Source organism: Elephas maximus, chromosome 12 (assembly GCF_024166365.1).
Source record: "Elephas maximus indicus isolate mEleMax1 chromosome 12, mEleMax1 primary haplotype, whole genome shotgun sequence".
Classification (NCBI taxonomy): Eukaryota; Metazoa; Chordata; class Mammalia; order Proboscidea; family Elephantidae; genus Elephas; species Elephas maximus.
The window spans coordinates 62,357,536-62,377,992 of record NC_064830.1 but is presented as its reverse complement, the minus strand read 5'-3'; the positions used below and the strand labels follow the sequence as shown (position 1 = coordinate 62,377,992).

The 20,457-nt window shown below is 60.2% G+C and overlaps 3 protein-coding genes across 3 annotated transcripts in view; 2 read left to right on the top strand and 1 right to left on the bottom strand.

The window, feature by feature from the left end:
• Positions 1 to 14,951, top strand: part of PAM16 (presequence translocase associated motor 16) — a 25,127-nt gene extending 10,176 nt beyond the window's left edge. Inside the window, exons 5-7 of the transcript XR_007519556.1 lie at positions 7,001 to 8,625; positions 8,717 to 8,884; positions 14,378 to 14,951. The gene's annotated coding sequence lies outside the window, so the exon portion shown is untranslated. The remainder of the gene's footprint in view (positions 1 to 7,000; positions 8,626 to 8,716; positions 8,885 to 14,377) is intronic.
• GLIS2 (GLIS family zinc finger 2) lies at positions 14 to 20,457 on the bottom strand. The gene is made up of 7 exons (XM_049903012.1): positions 20,275 to 20,457; positions 5,933 to 6,173; positions 4,707 to 4,879; positions 4,432 to 4,608; positions 4,219 to 4,352; positions 4,006 to 4,124; positions 14 to 2,907 (listed from the first exon to the last, which is right to left on the bottom strand). The coding sequence occupies exons 2-7, from the start codon at positions 6,102 to 6,104 to the stop codon at positions 2,120 to 2,122; spliced, it is 1,563 nt and encodes a 520-aa protein (XP_049758969.1). The 5' UTR covers positions 6,105 to 6,173; positions 20,275 to 20,457; the 3' UTR covers positions 14 to 2,119.
• The window catches only part of TFAP4 (transcription factor AP-4), a 54,677-nt gene continuing 49,370 nt past the window's right edge, over positions 15,151 to 20,457 (top strand). The window contains exons 1-2 of the mRNA XM_049903023.1: positions 15,151 to 16,464; positions 16,898 to 17,078. The gene's annotated coding sequence lies outside the window, so the exon portion shown is untranslated. The remainder of the gene's footprint in view (positions 16,465 to 16,897; positions 17,079 to 20,457) is intronic.

Genomic DNA, 20,457 nt, shown 5'->3' with positions numbered 1-20,457 from the left:
TGGGGAAGCATGGCCCTGAGCAGCCTGTGAGGCGGGGAAACCAAGCTACTTCCCAAAGTCAGGCCTGGGATGGCCTGACTGACAACCCCAAACACACTCTGGATAGTGCAGTGTATGGGTGGTGGCGCATCCAAGGCACAGACACTACCTCTGCAGCTCACTTTTATTCTTTATAAACTTCCTCTCACATGGAGGAATATATTGTTATGGTCATTAGCTTATCTTTTTTTAAAAACTCTATGCTAACAGCAACTGAGCCGAGAGGAGGAAAAACATAAGCTACGATAGAAAGGCACTTAGAATCTGTTAAAATACTGATATCCTGGAATGTGCAACAGTGGACTGACAAGAAGTACACCTGGCGTACAGCCTGGTCTATCACCAATCACATGCTTCCTAACCTGACCTCTGGTGCCTGTCCCTCCCCAGCCAGCACTCCCAGCCTGGGGCCCTGGGCACAGTGGGGGGCCTGGAGAAGGGAGACCAGCTCCCTCCTGAGTCTCCCAGCCCCTTGGAGGGGCAGAGCCAACAGTGGCGGGGCTGGGGTCTTAGGCCCACATTAGCGGCGGGGCGATCAGGGTGACCCCTCTGGGACAGAAGGGCAGTCCAGGAAGGGACTGGGCTGGCAGAGTGCCTCCGAGCAGCAGCAGGGGGTTCTGGCACCCCATAGCCTAGGGACAGCCAGCTAGAAGCCAGAGCTGACAGCTGCCAGGCCACTGCTCCACCTCAGGAGGGGGTCAGTAAGAATCCCAGGTTGGAGGAAGCCCAAGCCATGTCCCTCAGAGATGGTTGGGGCCCAGCTGCCTGGGTCCAGCAGGGGCTATCAGGTACAGGACTGTCCCATACCCTCAGCTGAATCAGACCTGGGCACCCTCGAGTCAGCATAGACCTGGGGAGCTGGGACCAAGGGGGCTGCCTCTAGGACAGTGAAGCACAGGAAACAACTGCCCTATGTCCAGGTTCCTTCCCCCAGCCCCCCTTCCCAGCGGAGGGCTGGGCCCCTGTGGCCACCCCTGCAAGATCAGGGGCTCAGTCTCCAGCCCCCAGATGGCTCCCACCCTCCCTGCATGCTGGTCGTGACTTGGCATCCAGAAAGGACCTGTGTCCCAGCCTGGGGTTTCCCCAGCCTCCCACCCATAGGGTGACCTGGTGGCCAGTGTGGGACAGACACACTACAAGCCTCCACAGGCCAGGCCCCAGGGGTCTCTGGGAACCAAGAAGCCGGGCCCTGCCAGGCTGGGAATGAGGGAGACAACCTGGCCCCACCTGTTCCCTGAGCAGGGGCTGGCCCAAGGTCTGGACTTCTGCCCTGGCCCACTTCCACCCAGCCAGCACCTCTACCTTCCCCTCCCAAGACGCCCCAGACCACTTCCCACACTCCCAGGGCTCCATGACCGGCAGAGTGGGAGGCTCAGAGATGAGGGGGTTAAGTGGGGAGTATTGTCATCTGTCCCTTGGCAGTGCCTGCTGTGTCCGGAATGGGGAGTGGCATGGAGCAGTAGGCAGAGCGGGCCTCCTCGAGGGCTGGGGAAGCACCTTGTCAGGGGTGGGGCGGGGCGGGGGGTGTGAGCAGGAACATGGTAGCGTCTCTGTGGCTTTGCCAGGGCCTGCGTCTGTTTTGCCTCCCTCTGGAGCATGGGTCGGAGGAAAAGGGGTTCACAGAGCCCAGAGAGCAGGGTTGTCTGAAGCTAGGCAGGAGCGGGCAGGGCCTCTGCTTCCCTGGGCTCCTTGTCACAACTGTCTTGGGGTGGGGGCAGGTGCCTCTTCTGTCCATGCCCTCCTTGTGGCTGATAGGTGGACCAGATGGGGCTGGCACCGGTGTGGGAATGCAGTGGGACTGAGTGACGTGGAGAACCAGGGGGTGGGGGGATGCTATGGAAGCTGTGTGGGGCAGGAGGGCCAGAGGTGAGCACCACCTCAGCACCTAAGAGCCCAGCTCTCTGGACAGCAGGTCCAATGCCTCCCTTGGGAGCTGGCAGTGACCTAGCACCATCCTGCAGCCCATCGAGTCTGGGACTGGTCTGTCCAGGAGCTCAGCTGGCCAGGCCCCGTGGGCAGGAGGACATTATTGCTATTTCACAGAAGAGTTTCCGTTCGTCGGGGCTGGGAGCTAGGTGGCTCAGTTCACCACAGCCGGCTTGAGCAGCACGGAGCCCGGTGGGATGACCACCCAGCCGGGAGCCAGTGCCTCTGGGCTGCTGGCTGCAGAGCTGACTCCGGTGGACAGGTCCAGAACAGCACCTGGCAGCAGAGGCAGTCCGTTGGGGCTGGGCCGGGAGCGGCCACCCTCAGTCCTTTCAAGTGGTGTCTTTTGGCCCTCCAAGCCCAGGGCCCTGGCCGGCCCCTTTTCCCCCGCAGCTTTGCCGCCAGCGGAGCCAGCGAGGAGGGAGACCATGGGCAGGCCCAGTCCACCTGCACCAAATAGCGAGGGCAGCAGCGGGTTCTTGGTCAGGTTGAGTGGTAGAACAGGGCCTGGCAGCCCAGGACTCATGCCCGCCGCGCCCCCACTACCCCCACCATTGCCGCAAGCCAGTGCGCTGAGGTCAAGGGGACCAGGGGCCAGGGGCAGAGGCAGGCCAGGCAGGCCAGGTCCTCCGAAGAGGGCAGAGGGGTTGGGGATGATGATTTGAGCCCCACTGATGTAGGGGCTGCCATCAGGGCCGGGTAGTGGGGGTTTGGGGGGCGGGAGCAGTGGCAGGAGCTCTTGCTGCTCATGGGACACAAAGTGGCCGTGGGCCTTGATGTGCTTGCGCAGAGAGCTGGGGTCCGTGTAGCGCTTGTGGCAGCCAGGCATCTTGCAGTAGTAGGGCTTGTCCACATAGTGGGTGCGCGTGTGCTTGAAGCGGTCGCTTGAGTTGGAGTAGCGCTTGTTGCAGCCCTCATAGGGGCAGACGTAGGGCTTCTCACCTGTGGGGCACCCATGGGCATGAAGGGTCTCTTTCCCTCCCGTGGCTCCCTAGCCCCACATCCCCCTGAGAGTTTGAGACCCAGCCCCAGGTGGGGGCAGCCAGACATAGCCACTGGGAAGACAGCCCTGTCCACCCCACTCTGCCATGACCTCTGATAACGGGAACTACTTTGACACATGGAACGGTGAACGTGGAGATGATACAATTTACACCGCCAGGATGCTGGCCGCCCTTTTACTAGGCCCTGACTTGACAGATTGGCTCAAGACCCACTGAGTGTTTGCTACTGTGATAACCCAACAGGAGCCTCAAGCCGCATGTGGCCATTGAGCGAGCCCTACAGATGTGGCTGATCTGGATGGAGCTGTGTCATGCGTGTAAAGTATACACTACGTTTCAGAGACTTTGTTTTTCATAACCAGTCGTGATCAAGTCAGTTAGACTCTTGGCAACCCCATGTGTGTCAGAGTAGAACTGGGCTCCAGAGGGTTTTCAGTGACTGCGATCTTTCAGAAGCAGTTCACCAGGCCATTCTTCCAAGGCGCCAGTCTTTCGGCTAGCAGCTGAACACATAACCATTTGTACCACCAAGGGACTTCTCATTTTTAATACTGAGACAATAGTGTTTTGGATATGTTGGGTTCAATGAAACATCTTATTACAATTAATTCCACCTTTTTTCTTTTTACTTCTTTTCACGTGGCAATTGGGAAATTGTAAAGTATAGATGTGGCTGGAGTTCTGTTTCTCTTGGCCATCGGTGGCCCTACTGTGTGCAGGGAGCACAGCAAGGGTCAAAGCAGACACAGTCTGTGCTGTCGGGAAGCACACAGTCTAGGAGGGAAAGCATAAGTCACAGGATTGTGCAAAATAACAGGGCTGAGCGCCACAAAGGAAAGCAAGGCTGGGCTCTGAAAGTGTAGTTGGGGTCTGACCCACAAGAAGGGCTTCCCCAAGCAGATGGCATTCAGGCAAACAGATGCGTCTCTAATCCCTCTGAGTGCCCCAGCCCCTTGGATGCCTGCCTCCCCAATGCCCACGGCCGGGTCCTCCACCAGTCCCCCCACTTGGCCCACGCCCCAGCAGTGCCCCTTACCTGTGTGTGACCGGTTGTGGATCTTCAGGTTCTCCAGGCGGGAGAAGCTCTTGTTGCAGGTGGGGCAGCGATGCGGCTTCTCATTGGTGTGCGTGCGAATGTGGATCAGCATCTTGTACCTGCTCCAGGTGGGGTGCAGGAGGGAGGGGTGTCAATTCCCTGGACGCCCAAGCCCGGTCCCCCTCCCTGGGACCCAGCGCCAGCCTCCCTCACCTGGCGTTGAAGCCCCGGCCGTGGCGGGCACACCCCTCCCAGTGACAGCAGTACCCGGCGTCCTTCTCCGGCTTGACATGGTAGTCATTGACGTGGTCCACCAGGTCTTGCAGGAGCTCAAAGAGCTGGTTACACTGTGTGGCAGGGAGGGTTTGAGCCCCACATGGTGCTGCCCACCCAGCCTCACACACCCCTCATCCTGGCCCCACTTACCTTGGCCCAGCGACACACCAGCTGCTTGGGAAGGGGCAGCTCGGGTGAGAGGCATTTGTCCTTGGGGGGGTTGAGGAAGGAGGATGCAGGCAGGTGCAGGGCAGTCCCGGAGCCCAGGGGCAGGAAGAACTGGAAGGAGCTGGGCACGCTGTCCAGGTAGCGAAGTGGCTGGAAGTCCTGGGGCAAGAGAATTTGGGACAAGCTGCTCAGTGCCAGCTGCTTGGCAGGCCCGCCACCTGTCTCCCTCCCTCTCCAGACCCTCACCCCCGCCTTACCGGGGCGCTGGGCACCATAGGCAGGTCCCCGTTGCCCTGGCACTCAGGAGACTGCGAGTTGCTGTCGCTGGGGGAGTCCAGCCCAGACGGCGGGGACAAACAGAGGTCTACCAGAGGGGCTGCTGAAAAGCGTCCCTCCAGCTTCTCAGGCAACTTGGGGTTCAGCAGGAAGCCTAAAGGAGAGGCACAATGCTGGGGGTGCTGGAGCTAGAAGCCCATGGTGACCCTGGATGCTGACACTTGCCACATCACCCCAGACCACCTGAGCTTCCAGGTGTCTGAGGAGAGCCTGTATTGCCAACAAATATGACAACACACCACCCAGCACATCTTCGGCCTACACCCCTGTGTGAGCGTGGCCAGTGGGTGGCACAGGAAGTGAGAAGAGCCCGTTTTGCTGACGCAGATGGTCAGGCACACAGTTCGAGGAACATCTTGGGACCTCAACCCCAGTGCCCCTGCTCCCCTTCATCCCTTCCCAGTCGGCTTCCTGCCTCAGTGTTCCTTTCTGCAAAATGGGAGGCTTGGGCAGGCTGCTTCCAAGGGCCTTCCAGCTCTGACATGTGGTAAATCTGGTTTTCAGGGTCCACAGGGAGACAGAGCAGACGGGGTGACCACCACACTGGGCCTGATCCCCAAGCAGCTCCTAGGACATGCTCTCTGGACTAAGGCCCCCTCCTACCTACCGGGATGCCTAGCCACACAGCCTTGCAGCCCAGACACTGTAGTCACGGGATCTTCTGTTCCTGCTTCTTCTGGATCCCCTCCCCACTAGAAAGCCATTGCCATACAGTCAATTCCGACTCATAGTGACCCTATAAAACAGAGTAGAACTGCACCACAGGGTTTCTATAATCTTTACTAAAGCAGGCTACCTCATCTTTTTCCCATGGAGAGGCTGATGGGTTCAAACCAACGACCTTTCAGTTAGCAGCCGAGCACTTAACCACTGTGCCACCAGGGCTCCTTACGTGCTTCACCAACCCCTCCAAATTCTGCCAGGGGCCTGGATTTGAATCCCACCTCTATTGAGCAAGCTGCAGAGCGCTTGAAGTTGGCAAGTCAGCTCCCTCCTCCCGGATACCATCATCTCCAATCAGAAACCGGTGGGAGGATCAATAGGAAAATGTGTGCAGGCCAGAAGTGGTGAGGGGCTGTGGTTCTGTCTTGGTGGATACACCTTGGAGATTGTCTCCATCGCCCCTGCTCTGCCCCGGGTGCAGTACCTGAGGGTGGGGAGCCCGGGGAACCTGGGGTGGGGCTGCTGTCCACCAGGCCGAGCTCCCTGTGCAAAGTGTGTTGCCGGACCACACCCATTGTCCTCTCCCGCTTCTCTCTCGCCGCCCTGAGCTTGGTGATGCTCAGCTTCAGGTCGAGCGGCTCGTCCAAGGAGTGCATGGTGATGTGGGGCTGGGGTCACAGGCAGCCAGGAGAGTAGGGCTCCCAGACTGGTCTTGAGGCAGGAACCTGGAGGGAAGACAGGAGCTGCACTGTGACACTGTGACCCCAGGCTCCTCTGGATGCACCCACTGGAGCTCACAGGAGCCAGGCAGGGAGAGGATGTGAGGCAATGTGAGCCCATCCCCCAGGCAGGGAGACCCTTTGAGAGGCCCTGGCCCGCAGGTGATACGGACAGAGCCAACCGCTCCCTCAGCGGCTCCTTGTTCACTTCCCACAAGTCTTTTCTGAGCTCAGGGTTTCCATTTTGCCATGAAAATGAGTTATAGAGAAACTGCCTCAGTCACAAAGCTAGGAAGTGGCAAGTTCAAGGCAGCTCTTCTCCCAGGCACTGGCCAGACAAGCCCAGCAGTCATTTCTGACTGAGAAACCATGCCCCATTTGAGCCAGATAACCCAGAGTTAGGAGGAGGAACAAAGTGTGTTCTCCAAGGTGGCCAGGCTTTGCTATTATTCCTCAACTACTGACTGCTGAGCACCTGCTGTGCATCAAGTAGGGTAGACACTCATCTGTTCCAGGCAGGCAGATGTGACTGTTCCTGAGGAACTGAAGCAGAGAGGTAGTCCCAGGTAAGCCAAGCAAAGCCAGGGCAGGAAGGGCTTTCACCAGCTGGCCCTGGGGGATCCTATGGGGCCCAGGCAGGTGGGCCCACCTCCCAGGTGAGGTGTGGAGGAGAGGTACCCACAGGCATGGGCAGCCAGAGGGCCCTGGGCCACCATCAGGAGGCAGCTGGGTTCTATGGCCTGGCTAGGGTGGCAGGGGCAGAGGTAAACCAGCTCTGGTGGTTAGTAAAATGATTCTTACATTTCACTCATGTGTCTGCTTGGTGTTGCCAGGTACGCACGAGCCACCCCGGGCTCTCCCAGGGAGAACAGCGGAGGGCAGTCCTGCGTCCGTCACATCTCTTCTCCTGGCTAAGTCCCTACAGCAACTTTAGTGGGTCTGCTCCCGTCCTGGTCCCCAGCCCTGCTCAAGTCTTCCCCCAGACAAGCTTCAGCCAAGACCCTCCTGGAGCTAAGCATGGCCCACCACGTGGCATGCAAGAAGATGGCCCCCTCCCTCACTTGGGGCCCTTTGCTCTGGTGACACACCCCAAAATCCCACCAGCAGACAGGGGCCGCACACAGGAGATTGCCCAGGTTCCCAGGCTGCACTGTCCACAGCATGGGTGGATCCACTTGGCTGTGAACCCAGGCCCATGACTGCTTGTCCCCCCTATAAGCTTCTTCAGGTTGGAGCTGGTGAGTCACTCAGCCTGTTGTATCTGTTTGGATTTGCCCCCTTCCCAGACCCTCCAGCAATGCAAGGAGGGGCTGGGACCAGACTGCCACCCACCCTCTCCTTCTGGAGCCCCAGGCCCAGGCCAGCAGGTAAGGGATGGACCTGGACCCCCTTCCTCTGACTGGGTAGGGAGCTGCCCTCTGCCTGACACCCCCTTCCCCCCCAGTTATGTCTGTCTGTGTCTGCCTGTCCCTCCACCTGTTTATTTTTAGACATTGGCCCCGGCCCACCTCCCTGAAGCTCCTCTGTGCTGGGAGCCTGCAAGGGGAGGAAGGAAGTAAATATTTATGCTGATTAAGAATTCAGGAGCCAGGAAGGGATGGTGGCCTGGTCCCTCTGCTGGCCCAGGGCCACAGGCCTCCCGACAGCCTCCACCCCGCCCCACCCAGACCCAACCTTCCAGGCGAGGGGACCATGATATCTGGATGGTTTGGGAACTGGGAATTCAGACTGTCCCGATGACACTTGTGAGGCTGCCTGTAGCCATCCCTTGGCACTGACCCACTGGCCTCCCTCCGGGAGGAGTCCAGGGGCCCTTGTTCTTTAGACCTGCCGGGGATACTGCCTCGACCTAGAGCTGGAGAGGGCCCCAGGAGGAGCCTGTCTCCCAGGGTGGGCCCAGGCACAGGGCCCAAGGCAGCAGGAGGTACTCCAGCCCCCTAGCTCTCAATCCCCAGGGACCCCACCCCCACTTCCTGCCACTGGGTTCTGCCTACGGAGGCAAGGGTTCATTCCAGTGGAAGCCCAGCCGGAGGCCCCCCCACCTTCTCCCTCCTGGGAAAGGAGGAAGGAGCCTACCCAAAAGCACAGAGCTCCCAGCACACCCATCCCAGGCTGGTCCCACCCTGGGGGGAAAAGATCTCCTGTGACCCCATTTCTGCTTTAACCTTAGCCAACGTCAAAGTGTCCCCTTCCACCCCCACCCCTGCTGGCAGCAGCCAGTTCTGGGCTCCGGGTTCCCGCTCTTTGTTCCCAGGCTGGGTGGAGGGGGGTGGGTGAGAGCCAGGTCCACTCTCTCCTAAAAGCCTTGGCCAGCCTTCTGGAGGCCACAGAGACAGGGCAGGGTGCCGTCGTCGAGACCTCCGGAGATCAGCCAGCAGATCACCTCCTATACCGCCCAGAACAACCAGTGGGGTAGACACTTGGCATCCAGATTTAGGAGGAGGCAAGCCATGCTCAGGTGCGATGGGCCTCCCAGCCCGGGTGACGGGTGAACTACAGGCTCCGGGCAGCAGATAAGGTTCTTAACCAATGATGTTCGCATCCCCCAGGGCTGGCCTCCTCTGAGCCTTGCTGCGTGCCTCAGTTTCCCCGCTGGTTAAATGGGCGGGGTGGCTGTGAGATCCGAAACGAAGGACCCCATCTGTCCGCAGTGCCTGGCCAGGAGACGGGCAGAAGGCGCTGAACGCAACGTGCCACCCGCGGGGGCCCGCACCGAGGTGACCACCCGCTCGGCACAGCTTCTCTAGCTGCAAAAGGAACTAATTAGAGCGGAGGGCGCGGGAGGAAGTGGTGGCAGCGGCGGCGGCGAGGGAGGAAGCGCGCGGGGTCGACCGCGGGACCACCAGGGCGACGGGGACAAGGGGCAGCGCCCGGCCCTCCCTCACCCCCGAGCGGGGGGGTCACCCGGCGGGTGGGCTGGGATGTCTTCTTTGGGCCCGTCCTCCGCTCCCGCACGCCCGCCCCCTCGCTGGCAGAACCGAGACAAAGGCTGCTATTGTGCCGCCCCGGCAGACTGTCCCAGGCTGCAGCGCCCGGGGCTGCAGCGCCCCCGGCGGACTCCGCCCCGCCCCCGGCCCGGGCCCTGCCCCAGCCCACTCCCCACCCCAACTCCCGACTGGAGGGCGCTGGTCCAGGATGCGGGGAAACTGAGGCCCGGAGAGGCAGGCTCTTAGCTCTGAAAAGGAGGGGGTTGATCATCACCCAGCGAATACCTCCCACGTGCCAGGCACTTTAGGGGGTGGATTCAGCGAACCCTCTAACACCCTTGTGGTGAATAGATGATGTCATTTTCCCTGTCCTACAAATGGGAGAACCAAGGCTCGGGGTCACACGGCTAATCGCAGCCCAAAACCCGAAAACACGCTGCAGTTGAGTGGGTTGCGACTCATAGCAGCTGGCTTCTGGCTAAAGCCCCTCATAGCGGCTGGCTTCTGGCTAAAGCCCCTCCTCCTTTCTTGTTTGGGGAAGGGCAGCTGGGCTGGCATCGAGCCTGGAGGGGTGGGTGCGTGTATGTACGGTGGGGATGCAGCTGGCTGGGGGCACACCCATTCTGAGAGCCATTAGGGTCTCCTTGGAGGAAGCAGAGATAAGACAGGGCCCTCTGGGAGCTGGGGGCTCCACCCCTGCCCACCCCACTGCAGCCTGGTTGAGGTGAGTGACCTGGGATGCATCAGCGTGGGGCTGAGAGCACCATGAAGGACACCCCTTATTCCCAGGGCAGACCTGAAACTGCCCCTTTGCTCAGCTGTGGTCTGTGTCCAGCCTAGGATCTGGGGGCAGGGGCCCAAGACACGACTCTCAAAAGCCCATGTGGTCTTCCTGATATCAGGCAGAAAGGGACAGGAATCCATGGCCTCCCCTAGACCCCTCAGCTCTGGCCTCTCCATGTGTGTCCTGGTGACTGGTTTTACAGATGGGGACACTGAAGGCCAGAGGAGAGGTGACCACCCCAGGGTGCACAAGTGGGTGGCAGGGGCAAGACTGGGAGTCATGGGTGTCAACAAACAATGCACCAACACCTGTCAAGCCCCCTTCACTGAGGCAGGTGCTGTTTTTTCCTCATTTTACAGCTTCAAAAACTGAGGCTTAGGGGAATTAAGGGACTTGTCCAAGGTCACATGGTTTGTCTGTGGCAAAGCCAGATTTTGAGCCCAGAAGCGGCTCCTGTGCCCATAGGCATGAGGAGGGGCAGGCAAAGGGGCTTTTGGGGGCTAGTGCAGAGCCTAGGAGGGACAGCATCAGACAGTGGGTGGGCGCTGAAAGGACCAGCTGGGCTGGGGGGCTGCTTGGAAAGCTGAGGGCAGATATGCTGCCAAAACAAATGACCCAGCAGTCATGCATTCCTGGGAACAGGCTGCCGCTCCCTGCTTGGGCCAAAGCTCCGCCCTCCTCAGCACCCAGCAGCGGAGACAAGGGGGCTGGGGTAAGGCCTGTGGGGGCCCCCAGGCAGGCCTCATCCTCTCAGAGCCTGGCTTCCTGACAAGGCAGTGGAGCAGGGCTCCAGGGTGGCTCAGACCTCCAGGTCCAAGCCTGGTTGTGCTGCCTACTGCCCATGTAACCTGGGGCAAGTTAACTCCCACTCTGAGTCTCATCATCCTCATCTCCAAACTGGGATTGATGACAATAGTAATAGAACCCCCTACCGGATTTTTGGGAACATCAGTGAAATTCTGCACATCCACTCATGACTTAAATTTCCAGCAGTATATAGTATTCAGCACCTCGAACAGTGCCGGATACACCAAACCAAGAAAAACCAAACCCGTTGCCCATGAGTCGATTCTGACTCATAGCGACCCTATAGGACAGACTAGAACTGCCCCATAGAGTTTCCAAGACGCACCTGGTGGATATGAACCGCTGACCATTATGGTTAGCAACCATAGCACTAAACCACTACACTACCAGGGTTTCCTGCCAGATACACAGTAGGTGCTTAAGAAAGCTTGCTGAATGAAGTGCTACCACGGCTGAGTTCCCAGGTCTGACCAGGTCCAGAGCAGTGAGGGCAGCTGAGCAGGGGGCTGGCCCTCCTCTCTGGACCCACAGACCTTCTAGTCTTGCTCTGAACCGGGAGACCGGGACTCCCCCTACCCTGCCTACCCATTGTGAGACCTCAGACAAGCTTGTGGCCCTCAGAGAGCCTCAGGCCACATTGCTATCCTGTGAAGTGACCACAGCTGACCCAGCCCACCTTCTAGAGCCCAGCTCCATTAAAAAAAAAAAAAAAAAAGAGCACCAGAGGCCCTGGAAAGAGCAGGCTGCAGAGAGGGGGTTTGTCCGAGGCTGGGGCCTGGGGTCCCAGGAGAGAGGCCAGGGCAGGCAGCACTTCCTGGGACAGTGCGGGGGTTCACCTTCCCCAGGAACCTCACGTTCAGCAGACCTACTCCTCCCCATCCCAGGATGGGCACTCAGCCAGCCTTGGGGTGCCAGACCCCCTGGGAAAGCAGATCCCACCTGGAAGGAGTAGAAGTGTCCCTGGGGCTGGCCCCTTCTGCTTTGTGTTGACCTCGGGAAGCCCCGTAAGCAACTCTGGAGGAACCAGCTCCTGGGTGTCTAGTGTGGTACCCAGAGCTAGGCTACCTGGTACCAGCCCTGGGTCACCCCTGGCTGTGGGGCCTCAGGCAGGGCCCTGTGGCTTTCTCTGAGCCTGGGTTTCCTCATTGGTAACTCAGGCACCAAAATTATGGTCCCAGCTCACCAGCAGGTGTAGGGACTTGGAGCGTCCCATAGAGTGAGCCTTGGCCTGGCTCCTGGCGCAGAAGAGCCAGCAGGTAGCCCTGAGGTCTGCTGTCTCTGGCCCCGGGTTGGGGGTGCCCCCCACACAGTAACTTGGGCCTGCCAGGGTCACCCAGATAGTTGGAGGCACAGCTGAAGCTGGAAACCGGAAGCCAGGCGGGCTGACTCCTCAGCCCCTCACCAGCCCCACCTTCTCAGTGTTCCCTTGACTCTACTTCCTTCCCTGAGGTCAGCAGGGCGACCCAGGTTCAGGGAGCCACTCACACATGCATGCGTGCCCATCCAGCTGCAGGGTCACCCTGGCACAAGGCCCCGCCTTGGCCTGGTGGCTCTGGCCCCCGTTGTGGCTCCCACCCCCTGCTGCCTGCCTGCCTGCAGCCACCTTTGCACAACTATGTCTGGTATTTTCCTGTCTGCCCAGCTTGTGGGGGCGGGGGGGTGGAGGGGTTGGTGGGGCCGTGAGCACTGCCTGCACCTGGGCCTCAGCCAGAGGAGAGCCCGCCAAGCAGCCCCTGTGCCTGCCCACCCGAGCTGGGAGGGGAGGGAAGGGCTGGGCCCAGGCCACCCAAATCCCTGGGAGGAGCAGGCACCAGGGGAGCCAGATGGGGACACATATCCAGCAAGGCCGAGTGGAGACAGCTGGAGCCCTGCCAGGCAGCAATGCCACTCATAGGTGGGCAGGCGGGTCTGGGCACTCAGCCAGCAAAGGCATTGGCCCATGCCCCACAGGACAGGCACCTATGGCCCCCCAGACCTACAGGCATATGCATACATGTCACACCTGTGCACCGGCACATGGCACACAGGACAGGCACAGCAGGAAACCCCTTGTTCCAGCACCAGGGCCCAGGACAAAGGAGTTCTCAGCTTATTGGAGGGGGCCGTTGGTATGAAGCCAGCTCACCAAATGCAGCCTCCCATGTCCTGGGGGTGCATGCCACTGACCTGGGCACAGGCACCAGGCCCAGTGTGAACAGCACCTGCCAGCTGGGGGCAGGGGAAGGGGGAAGGCAGGCTCTGTCTGGACTTTGGCCTTTCCTTCCCTGCTTCCAGATCCAATCGCTCATTTATTCATTCTAACAGCAGGCCTTCCTCATGGCTCTGGGGCCCATGGGTGAATGGGACAGACCCTAGCCCTTGAGGGGCCTGGACCACAGTGGGGGAAACTCAGGCAAAGAAACAGTGTTAGGAAGTGGGCTGTTTTTGCTGAGTATTAGGGGGCAGGTCCACGTTAGACACATGGATATGAGGCGATAAAAATCCATCCTCTCAACAACCATGAGTTAGGTACTATCATCCCCATTTTCCAGATGGAGAAACTGAGGCTCAGCAGTTGAGATGCCTGCCAAGGTCACAGAGCTCATAAGTGGTCCAACTGGGATATTCACCTCATCTACCAGACTCCAACCCTGGGCTGTGCAAACAGTTAACATGCTCGGTTGCTAACTGAAAGGTTGGAGGTTTGACTCCACCCAGAAGCACCTCGCAAGAAAGGGCTGGGGATCTAGTTCTGAAAAATCAGCCACTGAAAACCCTGTGGAGCACAGTTCTATTCTGATACACACGGGTCACCATGAGTCAGAATCAACTTGAGGGCAACTGGGTTTACCAGACCCCAAGGTCTACAGAGGCCTGGAGGTGTGGCCCCACCTGACCCACAAAGAACCTGTGTGCCCTTCAGTAAAGGATGAGAGAGGGTGGGGAAGAAACTCAACAGGGAGGCTGGGCCAGAACCTGGACGGCACTGGGTAGCTATTGAGTGCTCCACATAGAAGAGAGTGGCATCTTCCTTTTCAGTCCAGAGCTTCCTGCCCCCAGGCTGTCCCCTTCAGCACCTCTCTTCTCAAGGTGCTTGTTTTCTGCAAGCTTGATGCTCACCTTCCAGATGCCAGATCCTGCACCACAACTCTCCACACTCCACATTCTCCTCCTCCAGCTGTTCCTCCCTTCCTGCCCCTCCTCCAGTAAACCTTCCCTGATTCACCCTTTCCAGGCCTCAGCCTCTTGCAGCTGTAGCCACCTGTTCTTCCAGGTGCCTGGGAGCCCCCACTGGGCATAGGCTCTGCCTCAGTCCACACTGCTGAGGGCAGGGCCCCTAGCCCAGCAGACCCTGTGCTGCCTGCCACACTTGCCCCTGGTCCAAGTCCTCACTAATGCTACTGACAGCACCAGCTCTTGAGCTCGCCTTGGATGTCTGGCCCTGCACACAGGGTGGCATATGCCCTGGCTCTTTGACCTCTCCCCCTGCACCTGGCATTTGGAACCTCTTACCAGGAATGGGGGGCTACAGAAGGCAGGGATGTCTTTGGACACAGGGATGTCTTGTCCCGACTCTACGTGGGGCAAGCCTCTGGGCCTCAGTTTCCCCACCCAGGAAAGGAGGGTTGGCCTAGGATAGAACAGGAGCCAAACATACTAACCACTCTTCTAATCTAACATAGTGACACTTGCCTTTTTCTTTTCCCAAACAGCTTGTACTCAATGAACAAATGAATGCATGAATCCACATGTTGTGCCCACCACCCAGATGAGGAATTGAGGTATGGAGGGGCTTGAGACCCAAAGAGAAAATGACTTGCCCAAGGTCAAGGTGAGAGCTAGGCTGGTCCCTACACAGATGCCTCTTTCTCCTACTCCAGAGCAAGGGACCCAGCAACAGACCTGGAGAAGGGAGGGGCAGCCTGCCACGCCCTGGTCTGTAGGGTGACCAGAAGGTCCCAGTTCCTCGGCTTCTCCTGCTAGTCCCTACCCAGCCCTGGCATGGACCCCCAAAACAGCTGGGGCAAACCAAGCCCAGCAGGGCACCAGCATGAACTCTGGACTCTACCCCATATTCGTCTCCACTCTGGGCAGCAAAACCCACCAGAAATGGGGGTAGCATCCAAACCTACCTAATGTTCTTTTCCTTCCAGAGGGAAACGCCCACTGGATCGGGCCCTGTCAGGCAGGTCCAGGTCTGCTCCAGGCCCTTGGGGCCCAGGGTCCACAGGACCAAGCAGAGTAACCACTAGGTGTCCTAGGCGGGGCGGGGGGGGGGTTGTGTCCTGGATAAGGGCAGGACTGGCAGGTAGACAGCCAGCAGCAATGGAGATGCACTCCAGAACAGGGAGAACAGGGTGGGAGGGACATCACAGCTGTGAGGGCACTCAGCCTGAAGGTGTGGGGATGGGGTCGGGGTCTGGATGGAAGGGGGTTGCCCAGGGGAGCACCTGGCTCAGGCAGGCTGGGACTTGCCAGTCAGACCCAGGTAGGTGGTGGAGGGGAGGGAAGAAGGCTTCCTCTGGACACATCTGCCCACACTTCATACCTTTGCAGTGATGGGGGCAGGAATGGAGCTGGAGGGGCAGCAATCCCAGGCTCAGCTGGCATCTCAGGGGGCAGAACTGGACAGCCCTAGGCTCTGGTCCCCCTCTGACCCTGAGTGAACTCAGACCATGCTCCCAGAGTCTGTTTCCCCCCCCGAGCCGCCAGAGGCCTCCTTACTCCCAGGGTCCAACTGGGGATGCTAGCCTGGAGTGCATTTGCAAGTGGTAGAGACCCTTGCTGGACACAGGGTGTTTTCCTGGAGGCTCCCAGTGTGGGCTGACTCAGTTGGCTGGCAGTTTCCTGAGGCCTCTGCCGGTCTCTCACCCATCCTTGGCCATGACTGGTGGAGGGGGCCAGTGCTAAGTCCCCTCCAAGGGCAACCATCTGCCAAGGCAGCAGGAGTGTGAGTGCACACATGTCACAAACTCACACGCTGGCCCCTCCCTGTGGTACATCCTACCTAGCCTCCCAGGCAGCAGATACGAAGAGCATGAGGAAGCCCAAGCCACCAGCCCCCACCCTCATGGCACCAGAAGATTCTCAGCCCCTTCTGCCCACCCCCAGCAGGGTCATCTGGATCAGAGGAAGTCCCCTCCCCCAACGGACCTCACATACCACCTCCCTGACCCCCAGGCCTTGTCTAATTTGGTCACCCAGAACCCTCCATCCCATTTGTGGGGGGAGGGGGACAGGGGAAAACCAGAGCTCCGTACCCTAGGATGTCCCTGAGCCAGGACCTCCATGCCTGCCCAGCCTGGGGAGCTTAGGAGGGAGAGCTCAGCCAGGAGTGCAGGGAGAAGGGGCCCTTTATGCCACCCAGGCTCGAGAGGGGAATGGGAAGGAGTGCTAGGGCCAGGGCCCACCAGACCTCAACACCCTACAGGTTTCCCCTCCCCCGGCGAGAGGTCTGAGGCTGTGGGGGATGGGCCAGCAGTTCCAGGGAGGGATTGAGTCTCGGGGCCAGTGCACACCAGTGCACACAGTGGGGTTGACAGCTGGGTTCCCTTCTCATCCCAGCCTGGGAGACTGGCCACCAGGCCCTCCAGCCACAGCAGGCCCAGGAGCCCAGACCCAGATCCCCATTTGCCCTTTTCCATCCTGAGCCTCAGTTTCCTCATTTGTCAAATAGGAATATATGGATCTACCTGACAAGGTCATTATGGCGATCCCAGGTGACAGAGGTGAATGCCTCATCGTTGGCTGGGCCACTGGAAGACACTGTGTGACTTGATTTTTTTCAAGGGATTAGGAGGTGACTCCCCATACTTCCCCATCCCCTGGCCCACCTCAGTACCCCAATCCCACCTACTGCCATTGTCGTAAGTTGGATAGACAGCAGGGGTTCAGAGTAGTAAGTTGGAGTCGGGAGAGAAACCTGAGTCTACTCCAAGCTGGGCACTTGCATAAGCCCCCTAAAAGTCCTTCCCTGTCCCCAGGATCAAAGCAGTGACCCCCGATCCTGGCTGGTCAGCTAGCACTAGAGGTGCTGGTGAAAATGCCGAGCCCTCCCCCTCCATCCACACCCGAATCAGAATTCACCACGGTGATGCTGAGGCAGCCATCACAGGAGCCACTGCAGCAGATGGCTCTCAAGGGCTCTGCCAGGCTTGTGGTCCCCACAGCCAGGCCTGGCAGCAGGCTAAGGCAGGGATGGGTATCGTGATCCCTATGTCTTGTGTTCTCAGGGAGGTGGACACCCAGCCACATGGCCTTTTCACAGCCCCAGGAGTGAGGGGGAGAGCAGACCGCAAAGGAGATCCAGACGGTTCTGAATGGCCCCAGAGCCCCATCATCAGCCAGGGGACGGCTCTTTATTGCTCAGCCTACTGCCCTGCCAGCCGAGAATGCTCACCACCTCTGAGAAAGGTACTGATCTGGGTTAAGGCAGGACCACCCAGTACCATCCAGTGGTCACCCCTCTGGCCTCAGTTATCTGTTGTGAAAAATAAAATGGGAATAATAATCCTGAATAGAGGAGAAGGGCCAGGGAGACTTTTCTGTGCAGCCTTGGAAAAGGCAGGACCTGCATTCCACCCAGCTCAAGGGCTCTACCCTCCTAGAGTTCCTGCCCCTGAAATCTGAATTTCCCACTTGAGTGAGGGGCCTCCTGGGCCTCACCTGGGATACAGAGGCCTTGGAGCTGGAGGAAAGGGCCGGAGCTGCCGTCTCCTCCTTGGCACACCTCCCCTCTCGCCCCACAGGCAGGGATGCCAGTGCCCGCCCAGGCCCCACCCCAAATATCTCCCAAAGAGCTCAACTACAGCCTGCTCCAACATCTGGTTCCCCCAGCTGCAGCTGTCTCCTCCCCTCCCTCACCCAGAGTTTGGATTGCCCCAAACTCTGCCCAGCACCGACCTCCTCCCCCTCGCCCAAGTGGAAAATTCGGATTCCATGTGAGTCGCGGTGGATGGAAGTGCACATGGGAAAATTGACGGGGAAGACACATTCTTCCTTCTATCAGCAGCTCAGACCCTCAGAGGATTAGGTGGCAAGAAGCCACTCCTACCTCCCCAGCCAAGGGCGAGCTGGGGAGGAGGGTGGAGAGGGGGGCCAGAGCACGGTTGGAAGAAGAGAGTCTAGGCTTCCCTCTAGATCCAGAGAAGGGGCCCTGGTGACCTTTGTATCCTGTGGCCGATTTCGATTGGCCCTGCACTGCGTGCCCATGGCGGGGTTTGGGGAGGGGGGGAAGCCTAAGCAGAGGATGAAATCAAAATTACTGTGGCTACCCCTTTGCAGCTGGGTTTTTTAGACCCAACAAAAGCTTTGGGGGGACACCGTTCCCGCAACTGTTTAAAATGAGGTTTTTGGATCATCAGTGGCATCCATTTATTCCTACTGGCTCCGTCCACCGATAATTGAGAGTTGGCTTTCTGTTGAACTTCCCCCGCTCATCCCTCCAGCCCCCCAGTCTTCTCATACTCTGGACCTCAGGAAGCTCACCTTTGGCTTTACAGGTGAGGAAGCTAAGGCCCAGAAAGAGGAGGATTTTGGCCCAAGGACCCCTGGGTGTTGGTGGTCCAGCCATTCTAAGCCAGGACATCAGACTCCCAAGCCAGGGGCTTTTCCTACTCACCCTCCAGACTGTTGTTTGGCTCCAGCAAATCCCCCAGATCCACTGCCCCCAAAAGTAGTGGTGCCTGGAAGTAGGGTGACTCACTGGCTTTCTGGGGCACTCCCTCCCCATCAATGAGGGAGGGACTGGCAGGTGTCCTGTGTAGTGAGCCAGGAGCAGGAAGAGGTCCCCCAGGGGGCCTGGGCCAGGGTCACTCAGAGGACGAAGAGCCCAGCTGGAGGGATTTAACACCGAAGGTCAAAGGTCACAGACTGGGAAGGGCCGGCAGGCAAGGGGGGGTCAAGGGGGTCAGCACTAATGGCAGCTCTGGAAAGGAGGGGGAGGGGAAGGGGCTAAGGAAAACGGGGCTGTTTCCAAGGGGTCCCTACCCCCCCAACACTGCCCCAACCCCCGGCACCACTTCCAACTTGTCTGGCTAAAAGCACCCACCAGGCGAAGCTGGGGAGGTATCTGAAATGGGCTGCAGCTCAGTAGGGGTGCCCAAGAAGGGACCCCCCCCCCAGGTGCAGCCCCTCCCTCAGAGCAGGGCTGGGGCAGCTGGGAGGCCCAGCCTGGGCCCAGAGGGAGAAGGGAAGGAGGAGGGCTGAGGGGGAAAGGCTCCTCCGAGGTCACCAGGGAAGGATGTGGGGGCTGGGCTGGAACAGCTGTGGCACCGCGGCACCCAGAGGAGGGGTGGGCGGGGTGGGCAGACTGAGCCTAGGGGTGAAGAAGGCCCTCCCTGCGTGTCTCTCATCTCCTAGACTGTCTTCCCTAGCTGCCTCCTAAACCCCACCTCCCTCCAGAATGCCAGGACAAGGCATGTGGGACCCTACTACCCAGGGTGCAGCCTCCAGGGACCAAGGCTCAGACCCTGACCCTGGCCCAGCCCAAGTACTACGGGAGCCCAGGCCTTGGCCAAGTCCCGCTGGCCTGGCTGCACCCTCCGTGTCAAGGGCTCTCTCCAGAGCCAAGATCCTGGCCGTGATGGCTGGGGGCCCAGGGCTCCTCCCGGCATCCCTTCCCGGTTCTCAGGCCCCAGGGAAGGGCCGGCAGCTCCCTGCAACCATCACTGCCCGGTGACCCGCTGGCCAGCGGGGCGGGCTCTTCTGGACAGGCGGCAGGCTGCCCTGCTGTGGCATGAGTACCCGGTTGGGCAGGGCAGTATGCCAATGCCTCCAGGTGCCAGCCTGGATTCCAGCCGCAACCCAGGGGGCGGCGGGGAAACAGGGCACAGCAGGCATCGCCTTCCTTCGGGGTGCACCTGCCTAGCCCCCTCCCTGGCCACCTCCAGACCTTCCCCAAGGTGGGTCAGTATACCGCTGTCCTTCTCACTCTTCCAGACAGGCCCCTCGCCTTCTCCCACCCAGCCATTAAGGCAAGAACAAGTGCTGGCCAGGAGTCCTGACCGCAGCGCCCCCTGGCCCGGCCCCCATGGGCACCCCCGTCCCAGGCCCAAGGAAGCGCAGGGGCTTCCCAGGGGCAGCAGAGGAGAGACTTTCCGGGACTAGGGAGGAGGCACCTTTCAAAGCTTTTCCTCCAAACAGCCCCAGCGCCGCAGTGGGGACAACCATGGGGAGGGGCAGCTGCGCGGCGGCTCTGGACAACTTCGTGCCCAGGATCCGGTACCCTCCGGCGAGCTGGGCGCCCCCGCAACCCAAAGCGCGCCCCCGCCGCGGCCCCCCAACTTCCCCGCCGAAGTTTGCGCCCGCTCCGGGTCCGGCCGCAGCTCCCGCCCGGCCTCCGGGCGGAGGGAGGAAAGAAGGGTGGAGAAAGGCGAAGAGCCGAAGGGCCGGGGCCGAGGAGCCGGCGAGGGAGGGAGCGCGTGAGCCAGCGAGAAGAGTGAGCAGCAAGCGAGCGCGGGGCCTCGGCGAGGACTCACAATGGCCCGGGGCGCGGCGCGGGCGGCGACAGCCGACCCTCCGGCCCGCCCCCGCGAGCCCCCCTGCCCGCCCCCGCGAGCCCCCCTGCCCGGTTCCGATCCCCACAGCGCGACGCCCAGGGGCTTCTTACCTCGGCGGCGGGGGCGTCTCCGGGCTCCGGCTGTCGGGGGCGACAGGGGCACAGCCGGGGAGGGGGCCGGGGCGGGCGGGGGCCGGGTCGCGAGGTTTAGGGGGCGCGGGCTCCCCTGGCACGTCAGCCCGGCGCCCGGCCGCTCCGCCACATCTGCAGCTCCGGCAGGGAAGGTGGCCGCGG